We start from the raw sequence: 22,823 nt of genomic DNA on the forward strand, positions 1-22,823 counted from the left end.
TCCACCTGCCAATGCAGAAGACATGGGTTCGAGCCCTGGTCCAGGAAGATCCCACATGCTGTGGAGCAACTAAGCCTGTGTGCCACAACTACTGAGCCTGCGCTCTAGAGCCTGCAAGCCACAACTACTGAAGCCCGAGTGCCTGGAGCCCATACTCCGCAACCAGAGAAGCCACTGCAATGAGAAGCCCATGCCACGCAACGAAGAGTAGCTTCTGCTCGCTGCAACTAGCGAAAGCCTGCATGCAGCAACAAAGACCCAATGCAACCAAAAAAAAAAAAAAAAGACCCTGTGTCTAAATATGTTCACGTTCCGAGGTGTTGGGAGGGTAGGGCTTCACCATGTGAGTTTTGGGGCAGACACAATTGAGCCTGTGAACTTGTCACACCTTCAGTGACTCTCCATCTTCTTTATTTTTTAAAAAATTTATTTATTTTTATTTTTGGCTGGGTTGGGTCTTCATTGCTGTGCGCGGGCATTCTCTAGTTGCGGCGAGCGGGGGTTACTCTTTGTTGTGGTGCGTGGGCATCTCATTGTGGTGGCTTCTCGCTGTGGAGCATGGGCTCTAGATGCGCGGACTTCAGTAGTTGCAGCACGCGGGCTTAGTAGTTGTGGTGCACGGGCTTAGTTGCTCTGCGGCATGTGGGATCTTCCTGGACCAGGGCTTGAACGCTTGTACCCTGCATTGTCAGGCGGATTCTTAACCACTGCGCCACCAGGGAAGCCCCTCCATCTTCTTTAAAGTCATCTCCCAAATACTTACCCTGGCCTTGAGGTCCCATGACCCCAGCTGTCGCTCTGCCTTAGAATCTCGTGCTGGCCTCTCTTCTCTACATTGCAGGGGAACTGAATTACTCCATATTTTCCATCTTCTTGACAGTCTTGGCCTTAGCTCATACTGTTCTCCTTCTGGGAATGCCCATCTTATTTTCCCACTTACGAATTCTCTCTGTCTCGAGGCCCAACCTAATTCCTTCTTTGCCAGGAAGCCTCCTGAGCTGGATGTCTTCTAGCTGTGCCTCCAGATCCTCTCCAGCCTCCTCAAGCCTGTTGTGTAGGCTGCATCAAAGAGGTTCCTTGCATCTCTGGCTTCTGGTTGGGCTCAGCCTAGGGAGGAAGGTACTGGCAGGAGAAGGGAAGACAGGAGGAGAGAGAGGCTGAGGTATTTATTCCCCCAGCTTTCTCCCTATGGGATCATTGCAGGTTGGCTGTCTCCTTCCACTGGAGACCGCGGCTCCTATTTCTTGGCCTTCTCCAGCTTTTCTCTCTGAATTTCTGGTAACAAAGGGAGGTAATGGCTCATCACTGTCCTTAGGCTTGGGATGCATCACCATGCCTTGCTGGCTTCTGTTAACCCCATTTGTACTCTGCAAATTGAGCCTCTGTTAAACTCCCCTCCATGACCTGGTGTGAGGGCGCCAGGATGCCATCCATTTCCTGTCAAGATCCTGACTGGTAGATAGACTTCCCCCATTTCTCCCTCTGCTGGACATCCACATTCTACACTGCATTTTGTTGCATATCTGTCTTAAGCTTCCGTTATCTTCTTGAGACTGGAGCTCGTCTTATTAATTTTTTCTTTATCCATTTTTGTATCCTGTCATCTAAGATTGCTCCCAGAAAATGTTTATTGGATGAATGAACTTGATAGCAAAGTTTCCCCAGAGCTTCTAAAAGATGAAGTTGTATTCAATCAGTTCATTCTGTTTGTCCTCTTTCACCTGCTCTGCAAATGCCTCTGAGTCATCTCGTTGGTGAGAATAAGTTTCTCTCCTTACTTTAATTTGTGTGTCCCAGTCCCAGCCAACTGTTAAAAGAACGGTAAATAGAAGAGAACTAAGAAGGGCTCTTGGTATTCCCTGGACCCTTTTGTCCCTCACATTTAGGCATCTCCCTTTATCCTCCTGGACTTAAAAAGATCTTATCTCTCACCTGGAATTTTTCAACCATCATCTGTATCATTTTGGAATCACTTTATTGGAACTTTAAGACAGCGTTCAGGGCTTCCCTGGTGGCGCAGCGGTTGAGAGTCCGCCTGCCGATGCAGGGGACACGGGTTCGTGCCCTGGTCCGGGAAGATCCCACATCTTCTGTTTCAGATGATGAAAAAGTTCTGGAGACTGATGGTGGTGACGGTTGTACAACAATGTGAATGTACTCAATGCCAATGAATGGTTAAAATAGTCAATTTTATGTTATGTACCTTTTCCCACAATTTAAAAAGATGTGATAAAAGATAAAATAAAAAGATGGACCTAAAGATTACCATACTAAGTGAAGTAAGTCAAACAGAAAGACAAATATCATATGATATCACTTATATGTGGAGTCTAAAAAAATGATATAAATGAACTTATTTACAAAACAGAAACAGACTCACAGACATAGAAAACAAACTTATGGTGACCAAAGGGGAAAGGAGCGGGGAGAGATAAATTAGGAGTTTGGGATAAGCAGATACCAACTACTATATATAAACAAAAAACAAGGTCCTACTGTATAGCACAGAGAACTATATTCAATATCTTATAATAACCTATAATAACCTATAATGGGAAAGAATCTGAAAATTATATAATATTTATATATATAAAATGAAATCCCTTTGCTGTACAACAGAAACTAACACAACACTGTAAATCAACTATACTTCCATTTAAATAAATAAATAAATAACAAATAATAAATAAATAAATGAAAAGAAATAAAAGAAACAACACCCTCCCGCAGAGGAATCAATCAATTGGGAACATTCAAGTCAACAAGCTTCCTCGGGGCAGTCCCCAACCCAGCCCCTCCTGCCATCTTGTACCATAAACATTAACTAAGAGAGAAATGAATCTAAATAACAACAACAACTACAAAATCAATCTTATAAGTGAGATGATCTCTTCACTCCTGCAAAGTGCTTTGCTGTTTAGTCCTTTACATTCATTGGTGGAGAAGTTCAGTGGCTTAGAGCAGGTTTTACTCTAGCTTTCACTTCCCACCTACTTTCTTTGCATATAAAGTTCCCCTTATCCCAATAAATATACTTCCCCTTCCCACCTTTGTAATAAGAATCAAACTTCAATAATGCATATGTTTCACCTGTGTTCACATAATTGTGCCCCTTTTTTCTCTAGATCACCGAAATTTGGGAAGCAGATTATCTCCCAACATCATTTGGTTGCACACATATCCACTGTCCTAACAAAGCCAAATTAGAGTAGTGAGTGTGGCGGGGAGAACATGACAACTTATTCCCAATGTCAGTGATCAAGTATTCTCCTTTAAAATAGGAAATATACAATGGCATTTGACAAAAAGAAAAGTTTGAAGGATAGACCATTGTTCCAGAAATATAACTATGATAATGGCAAGCAATCACTTACAGTGCCGGCTTGGCTTTCTAATTACTGCACCAAAGGCAGGAGCCCTGAATATCTCAATTGCTTTCCAAAAATTTGTCTTTGGCATTATTAACACAGACAACTGAGCAGGTTATCAGACTAAGAAAGAAATCCTGGGCTGCAGACTTTAATTACAGGTTATTTCAGCTGAACACTGCCTTTTTTTTTTTTTTTTCTGCGGTACGCGGGCCTCTCACTGTTGTGGCCTCTCCCGTTGCGGAGCACAGGCTCCGGATGTGCAGGCTCAGCGGCCATGGCTCTCGGGCCCAGCCGCTCCACGGCATGTGGGATCTTCACGGACCGGGGCACGAACCCGTGTCCCCTGCATCGGCAGGCAGACTCTCAACTAGTGCGCCACCAGGGAAGCCCTGAAACCGGAACTCTTAATCCCTTAAATGCTAACTCCCCATTCCCCCTTTTTCCAGCCCCTGGTAACTTCTATTCTTTTTATCTCTGTGAATTTGACTCTTCTAGGTACCTCATATAAGTGGGATCATACAGTATTTGTCTTTTTGTGACTGGCTCATTTCACTTAATATAATGTCCTCAAGGTTCATCCATATTGTAGCTTGCGCCAGAATCTCCTTCCTTTTTAAAGCTGAATGGTATTCCATTGTATGTATACACCACATTTTATTTAACCATTCACCTGTCAATGGACACTTGAGTTGCTTCCACCTCTGGCTATTATAAATAATGCTGCTGTGAACATGGGTGTATAAAACTCTTTTCAAGTCCTCATTTTCAATTCTTTTGGGTACATACCCAGAAATGAAATTGCTGGAATCATAGAATAATTATATGTTTAATTATTTGAGGAGCTGCCATACCGTTTTCCACAGCGGCTGTATCAATTTATATTCCCATTAACAATACACAAGGGTTCCAATTTCTCCACATCCTTGCTATTGCTATTTTCTGTTTTTTTTGTTTTATGATAATAGCCATCCTAATGGGTATGTTATTTCTTTTTAACTAACTTAATTTTTTATGCTGAAGTATTCTTTAGAGAATTACAGACATCATGACAATTCCACCCCTAAATACTTAGGTTTGCATTCTGAAAAAGAAGAATATTTTTCTCCATACCTGAAATAACATTATTACACCTAGCAAAACTGACAATTCCTCCTAATGCTGGGTCATATAAATTATCTTTTACAGGTACTTTGTCCCAACCAGGATCCAATCCAGGTTCTTAATTCTCTCTTTTAATCTTGACCTTTCTCAGGATATTGATTGGTAGAGAAGATGGAACCATGTCCTGAAGAATATCTCACTTTATGCATTTGTCTGATTGCTTTCTTGTGGTGTCATTTAGCTTTTTCGCTGTCTCTTGTAATTTCTGTAAATTGGAAACTAGGTCTAAAGGCTTGGTTAGATTGAAGTTAAATATCATGGATGAAGGTGATGGTGGTCTGATTATTATTCAGTTATGTTCATCCCTCTTTTCTTCCAGAGCATAATCGGGAAGGGAATATGTGGGGCCCATGCTTCCCTCTACCATTCACTGATAGTTTCAATACCAGTTATCATTCTTTCCTGTATGAATAATTTTATCAGGAGATAAAAATGAAGCTTTGGGACTTCCCTGGTGGTCCATTGGTTAAGACTCCCCACTTCCATTGCAGGGTGCGTGGGTTCGATCCCTGGTGGGGGAACTAAGATCCCACAGGCAAAAAAAAAAAAAAAAAAGAAGAAGAAGAAGAAGAAGAAGTAAACGAAGCTTTGAAGTTTTTTCTGTAGAGCTTTCCCTCATCAATTGGAGCTACCCTTAAATACAGTTCCTCCTGATAAGGCCGCACATAGGCTTAATTCTTTCCCTTTAACTACCAATTTTCAAACTAAGGACTTGGTATAATGGCTGCTTAAAATGGTGACAGATGAGTTTTGTCAGACTTTTTCTATTTTGAGTGTCATGGTAAACTCGTGAATTTTCATAGGTCCAGGGGGCTTTTAGAGGCAAATTGGCCTGCTGGAGATGAGCCATTTTTAAAGGAAAGCAAGAATGTAAATGAAGCGAGTCCCTTGGGGACAGCCAAAGCGTATGAGTGTGTGTGTGTCCGTTCCGCATCCCTACTCCCGACCATACCGACCTGTGTGTATTTGCGTTTGTCAGGCGTCCCTAAGTGAAAGGCTTTCAAGTGCAGTCAGAGCCCATCAGATCCCCACAGTGACTATTAGCAGCTCAGTTAAGAGGTGATTCAACTGTCTCTTTGGTTTGGTTAATTTCAACCTGCTCCGGGACTTAGGGGCTACATTTCCTAACCAGGTTACCTTTTAGGAATAGGAACTAAGATCACTCTTAAATGATGACTGATGAAAAGGAAAAAAAAAAGTATACATAGGTATATGTATACACACACACATACACACATTTTAAAAATTGAAGTAAAATTCACCTAGCATAAAACTAACCATTTTAAAGTACGAATTCAGGGATATTTAGTATATTCAGAATGTTGTGCAGGCATCACCTCTTTCTAAGTTCCAAGGTATTTTTATCACTCCCCAAAGAAACCCCATTCCCATTAGGGGTCACTCCCCATTCCCCCTCCCCCGCACCCAGCCCCTGGCAACCACTAATCAGCTTTCTGTCCCTATGGATTTGTCTATTCTGGATAGTTTATATAAAGGTAATTATACAGTATATGGCCTTTTGTGTCTGGCTTGTTCCACTTAGCATCATGTTTTCAAGATTCATCACATTGTAGCTCGTGTCAGCACTTCATTCCTTTTTATGGCTGAATACTATTCCACTGTATGGATAGAAACCACATTTTGTTTACCTATTCATCAATGCACAGAATTTGATTTGTTTCCACCATTTGATCATTGTGAACAGAGCTGCTAACTTTAATCTTCTTTCGCCTCTTTACTGTATGCTTTATCATCCCATTTTGAGTAAGCTTTGGATTTGGTCTTTTGGGTGCTCTGGTAAGGAAGGAAACCAAGGGGGAGATTTGGTCTTGTTAAGAGAAATATTTTTAAATTACAAAAGTCCTGGTTGTAGGCCTGAATTATACTGGCATTTTATGTATTTTTAGCCCCTATTTTCTGGGGGTGGGGGGTGGGATTGTAAAGTGCATCCATTAATCTTGTCTAAATTGTCTGAGGGCTCAGCCTTAGCCTGGATTTTTGTAGGGAAATTAGTGGAGAAGGGAAGTAACTTTCTAAGGTCAGTGATTGGGTTGGAAATGGGGTGGATGGCGGGAAGCATTTCTCAGATCAATGCCAGTCACCTGTTAAATTAGCTAATTAAAAAAAATCCTGTGCACAGTCACAAATCTTCCAGGGAACGTAAATATTCATTGGTTGATCTTGGTAATTTAAGGAGACAGTATTAGGAGAGGAACCCTATTTAATGGAAAGCTTGGTCTCTTTAAAGGACCCATATGACAGATATATGTGGGTTTTAAATGCTTGTGGAATGATTCTTCAGGGGGAAAATAAAAAGCAATTAAATAACATTAGTAATTTCCTTAAGGGAAATCACTGTAGCCCTTGGTCTGTCATACGGTCACTCTTTGAACCATAGTTTTATCCAGGCAACCCTGGAATTAGTTCTAAATTGCTGTGTGACACGATGCAAAAATTTCTCTTATTTATTTATTTGCGGTACACGGGCCTCTCACTGTTGTGGCCTCTCCCGTTGCGGAGCACAGGCTCCGGACGCGCAGTCTCAGCAGCCATGGCTCCCGGGCCCAGCCACTCCGTGGCATGTGGAATCTTCCCGGACCGGGGCACGAACCCGTGTCCCCTGCATCGGCAGGCGGACTCTCAACCACTGCGCCACCAGGGAAGCCCTCTTATTTATGTTTTATTAGAAAAATAACTCTGCAAAAGACCTTGTCCTTGTGCTGTTAATGGGAAAAAACCTATTGAAGAACAGAGACAAATGGTAAAATAATAGTAAAATAGCTGAAGCATGCATTCTCTATTGCTTGTTAAACATACATTATTACGTGTATTAGGAAGCAACCCTTTGTATCATTTCTGTTCCTTCCTTAGGGACACGTTTACAAATGGTGTCCCTTGGTTCAGGAGCGTGCCAGCCAGTTACCGGTCTGGACACAGAGAATTCATTCTCTTTCCCTGACCCGATCCTCTGGAAAATAACGTTCCCAAGCTTTAGCCATGCCCTTTGTGACATGGGCACAAGGAAAAGGGCCACGTGCCAGGGAAACCCTCCCCTATGGATCCCAGATTTCCAGGGGGCACTTATCCAGTCTGTCCCTTTTCCTACCTGGATGTGGGGATGGAGAGGACTGGAGGGGATGGCTGCCCTCTTCCTTTTACCTTAGGTCACTGCCTGTCCCTGCCCTGGGACAGCCTGCAGTGCCCTTTGGTGGCTAAGTCTGGGCAAAATCTCTGGGCAGACTGGGATCACTCCCGGTGTCATGATCTGATAGGCAGACCAGAACATTAAAGGACACTCAGAGAGAAAGCAGGGAAATGGGTGACGGCTGTGACCGAGGCTGACTTGGCTTCCATCTGTTTTTTTTTTATTTCCTCACCACTTGGTGAGAGTTCTGGATCCTCCTGGTTCAGGACAAGCACCAGTGCCCTGGTGGCATCAGCTTTGGGGAACTCTTTCTAAGAATGTAAGCCTTGGCTAAGTGGAGCTGGGAGACCATTCAGTTCTTAGGGTCACTTGAAAAGGAGGTCAAAAGGGAGAAAGGATGAGCCTAAGGCACAATATAAATGCTAAATTTTAAGGTAGCAGTTCTACTGGGAAAATGCTGGCATAATGTATTTTATATACAGTCCAGCACACTATTAATACAAAACAAACGTTGGATAGTTGTGTGTACCAGTTAGCTAAAGGAAGCTTGATCGAGGAAGTAGAGATGTTAAGAGGCCCTTTGCAAGTGTCAGAAAAGGAATTTTTAAAAGATGTTAGGGTGGTGACTGCTGGCAGGAGCCTTGTTAGAGTCTGGAGAGGACCCACCTCCTTCCACATCAACCCCCACAGATCCATCAGACAGCAGACTGGTTACCAAAACGATACCTACCCATCCTGAAATATCTGAACTAAGAACACAGAATTTGCAAAATTTAGTAAGGGACAGTTAATTTTCTGCATAAGTCTGAGTATTTCACTTGGATGATTACACTGATTTCACTTGGCATCCTCCTCTAGTCTCTGGCACGAGGCGTTGGTGCGACGTGATTAACAGCCCAGGCTGCAGGCTCCAGCTGCTTATGGGTTCAGATCCATGTCCTTTCACTTCCTAGCAGCGATGTGCCTCAGTTTCCTCATATGTAAAATGGGTGAACAATGGAACACTCCTCACGGGGCTGTGTAAAAGAATAAATGAGATATATCTACACCACACTTCACATGGGGTCTAGCCCTTCAATCATGCTTAGTAAACATTAGCTGCTGTTATTGTCCGGACCCCTGGAGGGGGTCTCTGGATGGTATTATGTAAGGAACCCTGGGCTTCAGAGCTACCTCCTAATTTCCTTTGAGCCTCAGTTTCCTAACCTGGAAAGTGAGCGAGACTGGTGAGGCCCCTTCTAGCTCAGAAATGATGTTACGGAAGGAAGTTTTATGTTAGCTGCAGCTTCTGTTTATCAACACTTTCCCTTTCTCTTCTTTGAGCTATGATAAATGAGAACTTTTTACTTCCTTAAATACAGAAGTGAGCCTTTGAGAATTCTCAGAAGAAATCAGCCCAAAGACAAGTCTAAATATTCTTTCACTCCTGATACGGAATGAGAAAGACCTTAGAGAAAAGGTCCTGTTTCCATACCTCTCTTGAGGTATGATGATATTTGTGTATCTCTGTACCTTTGCAGTGTTGACCAATTACAGTGACGCGAAGGCATGATTAGCACTTTTTTTCAGCCTCTCTTTCTTTAAGGGACTTCCTTCTGGGTGGAGTGGCCCCTAAGAGGTCATGGGATACATCAGATACAGACTTCTGTCCAGACAAGGTAGTTTTATAAAGGCTGAGACTTTGGGGGGTGGACTGAGATGGAGGGGGAAGTATTCTTTTCAAAACCACAAGTTTTTGTTAACCTTGAGTGAATGTGAAGAAGGGAGAAAGGAAACTCAGAACAGGTAAAGAGCAGGTCTGCTGGGATTTTTTCCCCATAGTGTCAGTGGGTGTATAAATTTCAGAGGGACTTTAAATCCACTCAGTAAAACTGACATCCCTGTTTATTCACTCCTGTAGACTCCCTGCTAGAAGCCTTCTGAGTTTTACATCCACTACACATTCTGCCTTCCTTGAAAGCCCAGGCCATGACCTGCCTGTGGGTCCCTTCTGTTCTCAGAGTGGATTTCATGGCCAGTGGCCTGGGCATGACTAACAGTTGGACGACACTGCACAATTGGTCACCAGATTTCACAGCTAATGAGCTTTTTCTTGGGAAAGCCTCAGATCCTTTGGTTGGGCAAACCTTCCCATTTTACAGATGAAGAAACTGGTGCACGTATGCATGTTTAGTGTCACCTTGGACATTCCTAGTTAGATGATGAGTATGCCAGCTACCTAGCTAAGTCACGCTGCTCCTTAGCTTGAGCTTCCCTGTGGTTTTGATGCTTATAACAGCATTGATCACTCTAGCTAAGCTCCTCCTTCAGAGTAAGGGCTGCTGGCCTAAGTGCTCCCTAGACTTTTTTTTTTTTTTCCAGTTAAGAGTTTTCTGCAAGGGTGGGCTGCTTTAGGAGTAAGTATTAGGAATGTTTCCAGTTTAAGAATTTAGAAACCCACACCTTCTGGGCCAGCTTCAGGCACTTGCCAGTCTTTTAGGAGACTGGGTTCTGGCCTGCCCTCACCCCTTCCGAGATCGACCCCTGGGCACCTCAGGAAGTGGGGGTTCCTTCCAAGAGAGTGGGGCGCCCACCTCAGGGAAGAGTGCATTCATGGTGCTCTGTCTGGTAGCCTCCAAGGCAGGCAGCTCGATTGGAACTCCTGTCTGTACTACCCCACGTTTCACGCTGATTCCCTCGCGACCTGGAAAGGCAAACCTGAGGGTAGAAGAGGGCAACGTTACGGGACCAGCCCAACACAACTGCCGGCGTCCTGGGGAACTGGCTGCCCAGACTGTACCCGGGCCAGCGGGCCTGCAGGGGCTACGGGACCCCCCGGGTTCGCAGGCATACCAGGTCCTGGTCCCAGAGCTTGTGCAAACCCGAGAGCCCGTGTGCCCGCTGCTGGGGACACAGGGACCCGTGCCTGGTGTCTCGTGCAGGGCCGCTCCCCGTGACCGTGCACCCCGGGGCTCCTGCGAGACGCCCCGCAGGACCACACAAAAGACCCCACCCCAGGTCGGGCGTGCATTTCCTGTTAGAGCAGCGGCGGCGTGCAGCCACCCATGTGCACCCCGCGGCGCGCGGGCCGGGCGGGGCGCGGGGCACGCCCCCACGCAGCCCCAGTCCCGGAGGTCCGGCCGCGAGGGGCCGCCCTCGGCGGGCCCGCCCCCGTGTCACCGCAGGCCGGGCTCCCTTTGTGTGCGGCCCGAGCGCCGCGGCCGCGCCATTGGCCCGCCGGTCCGGGGGGCCAGCCCCTTCCTGGATCGCCTCATGCATATGCATGAGCGCCCCGGCCCTCCCCGCGCCGGCCCCTCTCCGCCCCCTCCCGCGCGGGCGTGTGAGGCGCGCGGCGCGGCTCCCTCCTCACGGCAGCGGGAGCCCGAGCCCGAGCCCGAGCCCGAGCCCGAGCCAGGGCGAGCCGAGCCTGCTCCGGGCGGGCGGCGGCGGCGGCGGCGGCGGCGCCGCTCCAGCCATGTCAGCGCGCGCGAGCCTGGGCCCACCATGAGCCATGGCCATGTCCGTAAGCGCCGAGGACGACGACTATGAATCGGAGCCGGACCAGGTCGGTGGCCCGGGGTGGGGCTGAGGGAGGGACCCGCCGCCCGCCCGCCCGACCTCCCGACCGACTGACTGACGCGCCCCGGGCGGCCGCGACGCCTCCGCCGCCGCCACGATGAGGAGAAAGTTTTGCAGCCGCCGCCGGCGGGGCTGCCAGGGCCGGGCCCGAGCGGGGCGTGGAGGAGCGCGGCAGGCCGGCGGTCGCCCAAGCGCCGCGGGCCCCGCAGCCGGCCGGGGCAGGGGGCGTGTGCGAACGTCTGTGCGCGAGGGTGGCCGGCCGTGCCGCGGGGACAATGTGGGCCTCGCCGTCGGGCGGGCCCTGCGGGGCGCGGGCCACGGCCCGCGGGCAAGTTGCGGGCGCCGGCGCGGGCGGCCGGGCGCGCCTCGCCCTCCCCTCGCGCCCTCGCCTGCGGCCCACGCGCGTGCCGGCCGCCTTGGGCGCACCCGGACCTGCGGGCGCCGGCGCCTCCTTCCTTTCTGTTTCCAAAGTTGCACCGGGACCCTCGGCCTCTGGGCTGGAGGACGCCCGCGGCCCGGAGGGTGGGCGGCCCGGGGCCGGTGGGCCCGACGGCCCGAGCTTTTGTCTGGGCGCCGCGCGCCCGCCGCCCACCGTGGGCAGAGGAGACAGGAAGGGGTGCGAGGCTCGGGCCGGCGCGGGGAATCCGGAACCTAGCGAGTCCGCTCCACGGCGGCAGCGGCGAGAGGAAGCCGTGACCCCAGATGGCAGTATTTGGCCTCGGTTGGATCTAGAAGGGAAAGCAACCTCTCTTGGGACCAGGGGGGAGAAATCTGTATAAAACAAAGCCCTGGGTGTGTTTACAGCGTGAATTTACTCCGGGAAGATTCGTGTTTAGGAAGCAGGGGAAGAAAGTTGAGGATTTACGAAGTAGAATCTGCACGATATTTGAAACAGAGTACGGGCTAGGTAGACTTGTCTGAGGAATAAAGCATTAGACGGGTTGAGTTATCGTGTGGGCATGACTAGGTGAATAAGATGCTTACTTATAAGCCCGGGTGCATTTCCTCAGTGAAATGAAGATGTTTTGGAATGTTGAGGCCGAGATGTAGAACGTTTTTTCCTTCCATCAGGCGTCGTTGAGGAAGTACTATATATGCTGCATTTAAATCGTAACACACATATTATTAAGTGGTTTTATATGACAGAGACAAAGTTAAAGTGTATTTTCTCAGTTTTGTTGGACGTTTTTCAGGCTTAGGTATATTATGAGATGATCCTGAATCTCACTTGTCTTATGGATCAGGGGAACCCAGAGACAGCCCAAGCGGTTTTGGCTTTGGAACTTTCATCAAGTCAGTAGGACAGCATGTGAACGGTTCTCAGTTCTTGCTGCTTAGTTCATACCTCCACTCTTGGTCTGAAAATTTTCAGTTCAGTTTGAATCTGCCTAATCCCTGCCAACAGTGTACGCTTTCTGCATCTGGTCATTCGTAAGACCCTTGTATTCAGTGTTGCCTGCACTTTGGTGTTTCATGGGTGAGGTTCCATGGGTGAGGTTCCTGTTACCTGTTTGTTTTTGTTTTTTTTCCCCGGTACGCGGGCCTCTCACTGTTGTGGCCTCTCCCGTTGCGGAGCACAGGCTCCGGATGCGCAGGCTCAGCGGCCATGGCTCATGGGCCTGGCCGCTCTGTGGCATGTGGGATCTTCCCGGACCAGGGCTCGAACTCGTGTCCCCTGCATTGGCAGCTGGATTCTTAACCACTGCGCCACCAGGGAAGCCCGCCTTGTTCACTTTAAGATCATGCTACCACGTAGGTACATTGAAGGAGACGACCTCTAATCCAGGCCACTGGGCAGCAGGTTTTCCCCATAGTCCCAATAAAGAAGTTGGCTGTCAGCCACGGACCCTGCATTTGCAGACCCTGCAGGCGGCGGCTCACTGCTGCTTGTCTCCCCTAACCTTTCCTCAACTTTTATTAGCCCCACAATTTCTTGGGCCTGAGAAGAGTGGCTTCCTCTAAGGACCTCTAAGGCATCTGTATCTTTCAAATTGGAGCCAGAGTCTCTGGAGTCTGTAGCTCGCAGGCTGTAGACCCCACTCTTCTCTAAAGAATCTCCTTTGGGCTTCCCTGGTGGTACAGTGGTTAGGAATCCACCTGCCAATGCAGGGGACACAGGTTCGAGCCCTGGTCCGAGAAGATTCCACGTGCTGCAGAGCAACTAAGCCCCTGTGCCATAACTACTGAGCCTGTGCTCTAGAGCCCATGAGCCACAACGACTGAGTCCACATGCCACAACTGCTGAGCCTGCACGCCTAGAGCCCGTGCTCCACAACAAGAGAAGCCACCACAATGAGAAACCCGCACACCGCAATGAAGAGTAGCCCCTGCTCGGTGCAACTAGAGAAAGCCCACGCACAACAAAGACCCAACGCAGCCAAAAATAAATAAATAAAAATAAATAAATAAATAAATAATTTTTTTAAAAAAGAAGTCTCCTTCAAGGAGGGGTGGAAGTCTTGGAGTGTAGGCATGCAGGTATGCTCGGCCACCTACTGTGTGAAAGGTCCCAGCGGAGACCCTGTTGGGACATTTCTATTGCCCAGTCTGTCCCTGCAGCTGAGCCTAGCCCCTCACCCTTCATCAGAATTTTGCCTGCTCTGTCTTAAAAGTCTGTGTCCTTCCCTCATCCCCACTCGAGGCTGGTGTTCAGTCCTCGGTGGTATTGGGCTCCCTTATGCCTGTCCTGCTGGGCTGGCCTGTCTGCGCCATGCCTTCCCATAGCAGCTTGGGTTTCCACTGCTCCCGATGTTGGGCCCGGGGCGGGAGAGACCCTTGCCTGGGCCTTCTCCCGTGGACTTCCTTTGCTTCTCCATTGCAGAACGTGCTGGAAAATTTTTCAGCTCTGCTTTTTAGTTTGAGGAGATGCCGCTCAAAGAAGGACTCTTAGTAAGGAGAATTATATCGTGGTTTTTTTTAACCCCTGTAATGAAAATAGAATTATTCCTTTTTTTTTTTTTTTTACTAAAAATGATTTTTGCCTGTTTGTTAAAAATAATAATTAGAGGGAATTCCCTGGCAGTCCAGTGATTATGACTCCATGCTTCCACTGCAGGGGACATGGGTTCTATCCCTGATCAGGGAACTAAGATCCTGCATGCCATGTGGTGTGGCCAAAATAAAAAAGAAAATTAGGAAATTATGCTGAAGAAGATCTCGGAAATTTATATGGCTCTAACCACTGTGTTACTCATTATAATTGCTTAAAGAGTGAAATTTTCATATGGGTCCCTGAACCTTCCCAAAATTACATACGAAAGTTTTGTGACTTTGTGCATAGGGGCATTTTTCTAGGGAAAAGGTCCTTAGCTTTCCTCAGATTCTCCAGAGGTCTGCCCATCCCCTGGGTTTCTGGTAGCTCCTGTGTTTTCATTCTCTTGCTCCTTACTCTCAGGATGTAAACAAACCGAAGCCCTCCCTGGAGTCTGCAGGTGTGTGTTAAGGGCCCTGCAGCGCAGCTAAAATCCAACTTTTCCTGGGATATCCATTATACTTGAAGATTTGGGAACAGACATGATGTTGACACAAATTTGTTTTACAGTTGAAGGCAACGTTAGCATGACAAGGAATTCCACGCTGTTTGGGGTCTCTGGCTCCCCTTCATGGGGCTAAGCGTCAGTGTGCTCCTGTCGGCGGCAGTTTGGTGAGGAACAAAGAACTGTCTGAATTGTAAAAACAGACAGCCACGTTTACTGTTCTCACTGACTCCTCTTGACAGTTGAAACTCTAGCCCGCTGCCTTCTTGAAACTCTTCCCTGGCTCCAGTGATGCCACAGGCTCCTGCTGCTTTTCCTGCCTTCCTGGCCATTCCTTAGCAGGTTGCTCTTTTTCCCCCGGCCCTTGGATGTCTTCAGTCTTGAAGGTACTGCCCAGGACCCTCTTTTCACTCTGCCTGTTCTCCCTGAACAACCTCGTGGACTTACATAGTTCAGCACTACGCGATGCTGATTCCCAGCTGTGTATCTCAGCGCCAGTCCCTCCTGGCTGCTGCTGGCCACCTTCCTTGGACGTCCCGTGGATCCCTCAGATTCCACGTGTGCATGATGGTTTCTAGTTCTCTCTCCTGAGCCCCTTGTTCTTCTGTTGCTCAAGCCTGAAACCTCAGAGTCTTCCAGGACTCCTCCTGCTTGCATGCTCCCTGTGCAGTCAGCCTCCTGGGTCTTCTAAACCGTTCTGCTTCTAAAACATCCCTGAATCATCCCCTCCTCATCATTCCTTCTATGGCTTCTACTCAAGCCTTCATAACCCTCATCCTGGACTACTGTAGCATCCTCAGCTCATCTCCCTGTCTTTCATCTTGCCCACCCCCCAAAAAAGTCACTCCCCCCAGTGTTGCCAAAATACGATCATGTTGCTCCTGCATATAAAGTCCTTTAACTGCTCTTACAGGGGCTAGTACTATTTCTGTAATGTGGTGCACGGGGCCTGCAGGTTTAGGCTCCTGCCACTTCAGGGCAGTTTTCCAGCAGCCATATCAAGCTGTTCCTTGAATGTGTTATCTAGTCTCACATCTCTATCTTACTCTTCCTTCTGCCTAGAATATTCACTCCCTAACCCCACCCCTACTCCTGGCCTGCAGTGTCCTATCCTCCCTCTAAGACTCGTTTTAGTCACCACCCCCTGTGGCTGACACTTTTCCCAGCCTCCCTTCCCAGTGAAATGAGGCATTCCTTCTGGGTCAGCATGCCAGAGCCCAGGCTTCAGAGCCATCGCCTGGGTATCTCGGCTTCTCATTTATTGGCAGTATGACACTGGGGAGACTACTTAACTGCACTGTGCCTCAGTTTCCTTATTTCTAAATGGAGATGATAATAATTCCTCCTACCTCATAGGTTATCGATACAAATATTGAAGAGTGTTGCTTCAGCACATGTTAGCTTTTGATATTATCATCACTGTGTTGCAGTGTGTTTATGTGGTAACGTGTCTTTCTTCCCCCAGACTGTAGTGCCTTTGAGGGTATGGAACAAACACATCTTACTCATCTTTGTAGTCCCAGCACCTAGCATTGAGTCTGTACATAATTCACAGCCAGAAAACAGTTGGGTGGGTAGGTGGGTGAAAGTGTGAGTGAGGGGGTGAATGAATGAGTCTGTAGCACAGATCACATGCTCTATTGGCTAGTGATGTCGAACATTTTTTCATGTGCTTATTGCCCATTTTTATATCTTTTTTTGGGGGGGGAATTATCTGCTTAAATCCTTTGCTCATTTTATATTATTTATTTATTTTTGGCTGCATTGGGTCTTTCTTGCTGCACGCAGGGTTTCTCTAGTTGCAGCAGGTGAGGGCTACTCTTCATTGTGGTGTGCGGGCTTCTCATTGTGGTGGCTTCTCTTGCTGCAGAGCACGGGATCTAGGCGCATGGGCTTCAGTCGTTGTAGCACGAGGGCTCAGTAGTTGTGGCTCGCGGGCTCTAGAGCGCAGGCACAGTAGTTGTGGCGCACAGTCTTAGTTGCTCTGCGGCATGTGGGATCTTCCCGGACCAGGGCTCAAACTCATGTCCCCTGCATTGGCAAGTGGATTCTTAACCACTGCGCCACCAAGGAAGTCCTCCTTTGCTCATTTTAAAATTGGGGTATTTGTCTTTCTGTTGTTGAGTTGTTTTATACCTTAAGGATACAACCCTTAGCCAGGTATATAATTTGCAAATAATTTCTCCCATTCTTCTTCTTACTTGATAGTGCTCTTTTAAGCACAAAAGTTTTAAATTTTGAAGTCTAGTTTATCTTCTTTTGTCACCTGTGCTTTTGGTGTCATATCCAAAAAATCATTGCCTCATCCAAGGTCATGAAGAGTTACCCTTATGCTTTCTTCTTAGAGTTTTATGTTTTAGCCGTTACATTTAGGTCTTCTATCCATTTTGGGGTTAATTTTTTGTATATTGTGTGATGTAAGGGTCCAACTTCATCCTTTTGTATGTGGATATCCATTTATCCCCACACCATTTGTTGAAAAGTCTGTTCTTTCCCCACTGAATTGTCTTGACACCCCTGTCGAAAATCAGTTGGTCATAAATATTGTGAGGCTTTATTTCTGAACTCTCAATTCTAGTTCACTGATCTGTATATCCATCCTTATGCCACTACCACACTGTTTTGTTTACTGTAGTTTCATAGTAAGTTTTGAAATCAGGAAGTGTAAGTCTTCCAACTTTGTTCTCCATTTGCAAGATTGTTTTGGCTATTTCAGGTCCCTTGCATTTCCACATGAATTTCATCTTTTTTGTTTGTTTGTTTGTTTTTTGTTTTTTGTGGTACGCAGGCCTCTCACTGTTGTGGCCTCTCCCGCTGCGGACCACAGGCTCCAGATGTGCAGGCTCAGCGGCCATGGCTCATGGATCTAGCCGCTCCACGGCATGTGGGGTCTTCCAGACCGGGACACGAACCCATGTCCCTTGCATCGGCAGGCGGACTCTCAACCACCGCGCCACCAGGGAAGCCCTCATCTTAATTTTTAAATTTTATTTTATTTTTGGCCATGCCACACGGCTTGCAGGATCTTAGTTCCCTGACCAGGGATTGAACCCAGGCCCCCTGCAATAGAAGTGTGGAGTCCTAACCACTGGACCACTAGGGAATTCCCTCCACATGAATTTTAGGATCAGCCTTTCAATTTCTGCAGATGAGCCAGCTGTGATTTTCTTCAGGGTTGCATTGAATTTGCGGACCACTTTGTTTCCACTTTAGTTGGGATCTTCCGTGTTGTTTCCTTTAACAGTATTATCTTTCAGTCCATGAACATGGGATATCTTTTCACTAATTCAGGTTCATCCAAGTAATGTTAATTCCAGTATTTTAGGAATGAGGGATTGAAGGTTCTGCCCATGAATATTCTGGAGAATAGGATCTGATAGGAGGCACTTAGTTAATATTTGTGGAATGAAATGAACTACCTCAATAGTATTCCTTTTTTTTTAATTTTTATTTTTGGCTGCACTGGGTCTTCGTTTCCACACACGGGCTTTTTTCTGTCTCCAGTTGCAGCAAGCAGGGGCTACTGTTCGTTGCAGTGCACAGGCTTCTCATTGGGTGACTTCTCTTGTGGAGCATGGGCTGTAGGTGCACGGGCTTCAGTAGTTGTGGCACTCGGGCTCAGTAGTTGTGGCTCGCAGGCTCTAGAGCGCAGGCTCAGTAGTAGGTGGTGCATGGGCTTAGTTGCTCCGTGGCATGTGGGATCTTCCCGGATCAGGGCTCGAACCTGTGTCCCCTGCGTCGGCAGGCGGATTCTTAACTACTGCGCCACCAGGGAAGCCCAATAGTATTTTTAAATTTTATTTTAAAAAATGTTTATCAATAATACTCCTTTTAAGGACGATACTTGTGAGATGTTGATGGAGAAAAAGTGTTGGAATACTAAGATTTGCATGTATGGGTGTGTGGACTCAATTTTCCTAACCAGATGGAGCTGAGGATATGAGTTCTGGACTGATAAAATCAACAAACGGCTTTGGGGTTTGGGCGGCTGGTTTGTATGTGGACGTCAGTGGATGCCATCATTCCCTTTTGCTGAGAAGAACCTTACAGGCTGAAATTAACAAAGGGGCATTCTGGGTTACTTGAATGAATAGAGGCACAGGTAGGATAGAGCAGAATTGAGTATTGGTTTGTGAACCTTTAGATGTCACCGAAAAGAGGTTAGGACAGAAGCCAAAACGAGGCTTGTTCACCTTCCCTAATAGAGACCCTTCGATGTCTTTCTTACCTGTTGATTTTCTCGGTGGTCTTTAGGGGGATCCTGCATTACAAGTGTTGCTCAATTGACTCCTGACCAGCAAGCTGGCCCACGAAGCTGCAGGCAGCAGCAACTTTTCTAGCTTGTTTGGCAACCTGGCAGAGAGGGCCTGAAACAAGGTCTTTGGAAACAGCCACCCTTATACCTCTTCCTTCAAGGCGTTGTCTGCCATTGGCTTTGTCATTTTCCAGGATGTCTCAGCTGCCATCGAGATCCGGGCAGATTTGTTTTTTTCCATCGTTTGGAAAAGTGCCTCTTCAGATGAGAATGAACTTTGGAAAGCACAGGAAGGTGGGCTTGTTTCACAGTCAAGTACGAGCTTTCTGACTGTGTCCGGATCGACCCAACTCTCTTACTTTTGAGTGGCCAGAGAGGCCAGAGGTGCTCAGCTGCTATGTATACCTGATGCTCCTGAGTGGGAGGCAAGAGCCATGTTTGGACTCCTGAAAGTTTTTCTTTTTCTCAGTCCTTCACCAAAGAAACTAGTCCTTAGACTCTCCTACTCCAGGGTCAGAGTGTGAGCCCTTCACCTCTGGTTTTATCCTTGGAGGCTGAACCATGGGCTGCCTTCTCCGTACCTGACTCGAGGCTTTGAATCGCCCACCCCTTGGCCCACGTTTCAGGGATTTGAGGAGTGGGTTGCTAACAGGATGTGTGCTCTTTACCAGAGAGTCTTCCAGGCTGTGAAGAGAGGGAGAAACCTTCCTGGTCTCCATTTCTCTGGAAATTGATGTGCTTCTCTGCACCTCCTGTTGGCACCTGTCCTACTAAGGGCATCAAGGCACTAGCTGTGGGCCCCTTCCAGGGCATGTGGTCAGTTCCCGTGGACTCTGGGGTCTCTTGTCCTATTTGGCCTGTGCATCGCTGTGGTTTATAGTGTTTAGATGTGGTTTTAGTGTTTAGATGCACATCTTCTGCTGGCTCCGTGACCTTGAGCCGGTCACTTAACCTCTAGCTCCAGTTTCCTCATCTGAAAAATGGCATCTCTCATAGGGTTATATTGGGGAATTAGGTAATATCATACGTAAAATGAAGAGCAGGATGACAGGCACTTGGCAAGTACCCACCTGCACCGCTGTCACCGTCCCTGTCATCCCTGCTTCCACTCAGCACTCCTTGCTGCTTAGTTTTCAGGTCCACAGTCCCTTATGTGCTGTTCTCAAATCTAAAGTCTCTGAAAACTGATTTTTTTTTTCCCCCCACTACTCACCTGGCAGCAAGACCTGACCTGAATTGACAGGCGGTGCCACGGCTGTAGAACTGCCCATGTCCGTGACTAGGGGCCCCAGACCTCCCTGGGCTGCGGTGCGTGGGGAGGCCCTCCACTGCTTGCAGGAGGAGTAACTTGCATTGGGGCAGCCCCTTACCCCACCGGGTGGTGTGGCTTGTGGGAGAGGCAGGGTCAGGGCACAGGGAGGTGAGGACACGTGGGCCAGTGGAGCTGGGTCTCCTTTCCTCTTTGGAGTTCAGAGCAAGTTAAGAGGGATAAAGATCCAGAGCCGCAGCGCTTCCTGATGTGGGTGCCTCACCACCAGAGGCTTCGCAGTTTCCTTGAATGCTGCAGGCTTTTGGGAAAATAAATCTGAGGGAAGGGATCCACTTAGGTGTCAATACCAAAAGGTGTGTGTGGGACCTTCGGGTCTGCGCAGGGACCACGGCTCTGCAGGATAAAATGATGGGGGTCAAGGCTTGATTCTCGGAGAACCATGGACTGTTTCCCTTGCTGATGTGGTTGTAAGTTTCTAAGCAGCCCCAGTAGTTTGGGGGTGGGGAGCTGTGTGCATTGTGGGAGAGGGGGTCCCTGGAAGGAAGATCCTCTGCACTGTGGTACATCGTAACCACACTTCTGGGCCCAGGAGCTAGCGAGCGATGGGATTTTGTTTAGGGATCCACGTATGACAAGCAATTAAAATGAAAAGCCTGAGATGGACTGAAGCTGTTTAATTGGCTGAGATGGGCTTTAAGCATTCGATGCCAATTAGATCAGCTAGTTTTGGGGTGAGGGTGTGTCTCTCTGACGGAGGGATGAACCATTTTTCAGCAAACTCAGAAAGGTGCTTCAGATGAGACACTCTCCCTACCATCCTGGTCCTTCCTACTTCTGATCCTGGGTGGACAGTGTCCCAGCGGCTGGGCTCTGATCCTGGTTTGCAAGAGGCTCTGGGGCTGTCGGCCAGGTTGTAAGGACCTCAGAGCAGGACATGTGGCTGGCTTGTGCCCTGTTCAGCATGTAGTACCACTTTCTGTTCATCTGCCTGTCTCTGTTTCCCTGAGTCGCAGGGAGAAGTTCTCAGAAGTCAGTTCCTTACGGTTTACTGTTTCATTCTCTTGGGGTCTGGTTTATTGAGCACATGCTAGGTGCCAGCCATCTTGTCGAGGGACAGTGGTGACAAGACACCCTCCATAACTGCCTTTCTGAGCTCCCTGTCTCAAAGGGAAGACCCATGAGAGAACAGACAGTTACGCTATGACGGGCCCAGTGCAGGGCGGTCAGGAAGGGCTGCCAGGAGAAGGCAGTGTTTGAACTGGGTCCTGCAGCCTGAGCAGGCATTAGTCGAATGGGGCGGGGAGGGGTGGGTGTCCCTGGCAGAGGGAACAGAGGCGGATTGTGTGGCCTCCCTGCGGAAGCACAGGTAGCCCGAGGAGCCTGGCCTGACGTGGGGGGCGGTGCGCAGAAGGCTCTAGAGCCAGGCGTGCTGCCCTCCAAAGCAGGATGTCCCTGTCAGCTTCCCGGGGCTGCCATAGTGGAGCACCACAAACGGGGTGGCTTAACGTACGGATGCCAAGGGAAGAAGTGAAGGGGTGCTGGTGGGATGATTTGGGAGATTGGGATTGACATATATACACTATTGATACTATGTATAAAATAGGTAATCAATGAGAACCTACCGTATAGCACAGGGAACTCTACTCAAGGTGACCTAAATGGGAAGGAAATCTAAAAAAGAGGGGATATATTTGTACATAAAGCTGATTTATTTTGCTGTACAGCAGAAACTAACGCAAGATTGTAAGGCAACTATACTCCAATAAAAATTAAAAAAAAAAAACCAGAAAAACTGGGTGGCTTAAACAAACGTATTCTCTCACAGTTCTGGAGCCTAGAAGTCAGAAGTCAAGGTGTTGCAGGGTGGTGCTTTCTATGACAGCTCAAGGCAAGGACCCTTCCTTGCCTCTTCCAGCTTCTGGCATTTGCTGGCTTCCTTGACATTTCTTGGCTTGTAGATGGCGGCATCCCTCCAGGCACATGGCCGTCTTCTCTCTGTGTCTTCACATAAGACTTCTCTGTGCTTGTGTCCAAATTTACCCCTTTCACAAGGACACCAGTCCTATTGGATTAGGGCCACCCTAGTGACCATATTTTAAAAGTTTCACCTGTAAAGACCCAATTTCCAAGTAAGGTCATGTTCTGAGGTTGTGGGGTTAGGACTAGAACATATCTTTTGGGTGAACACACTTCAACCCATAACCCCCCGGACTCGGGGCCTGGCCGGCCCTGCGGGCCCCCATCTCACCAGTCCTGTGTGTGCTCCCACAGAACCGGGCCGTAGGTCGGCCCAAGGGGAAGCTGGGCCCCGCCTCCGCGGTGAAGTTGGCCGCCAACCGGACCACGGCGGGGGCTCGCCGGCGCCGGACGCGATGCCGCAAGTGCGAGGCCTGCCTGCGGACGGAGTGCGGAGAGTGCCACTTCTGCAAGGACATGAAGAAGTTCGGGGGCCCCGGGCGGATGAAGCAGAGCTGCATCATGCGGCAGTGCATCGCGGTGAGTGCCCCCGGGGCGCCCCTCCCAGTGGCTGCGGCGTTTCTCCCCCCGGAAGTGGAGGTGGCAGCCCTTCCTTGCTCCAGGCCACGGG

General features: G+C 48.4%; 1 protein-coding gene across 4 annotated transcripts in view; it reads left to right on the plus strand.

Annotated features, from left to right (window-relative positions):
* The window catches only part of KDM2B (lysine demethylase 2B), a 122,609-nt gene that overhangs the window by 79,958 nt on the left and 19,828 nt on the right, over nucleotides 1-22,823 (plus strand). For 3 of the 4 annotated variants that reach the window (XM_081252386.1, XM_081252388.1, XM_081252387.1), the window contains one exon: nucleotides 22,508-22,732. In XM_081252386.1, the coding sequence (XP_081108512.1) occupies nucleotides 22,508-22,732 (225 nt within the window). Of the gene's footprint in view, nucleotides 1-11,040; nucleotides 11,222-22,507; nucleotides 22,733-22,823 lie in introns of those variants that run through there. The other variant, XM_081252389.1, reaches the window with a different exon arrangement.

Source organism: Mesoplodon bidens, assembly GCF_964165515.1.
Source record: "Mesoplodon bidens genome assembly, chromosome: 13".
Classification (NCBI taxonomy): domain Eukaryota; kingdom Metazoa; phylum Chordata; class Mammalia; order Artiodactyla; family Ziphiidae; genus Mesoplodon; species Mesoplodon bidens.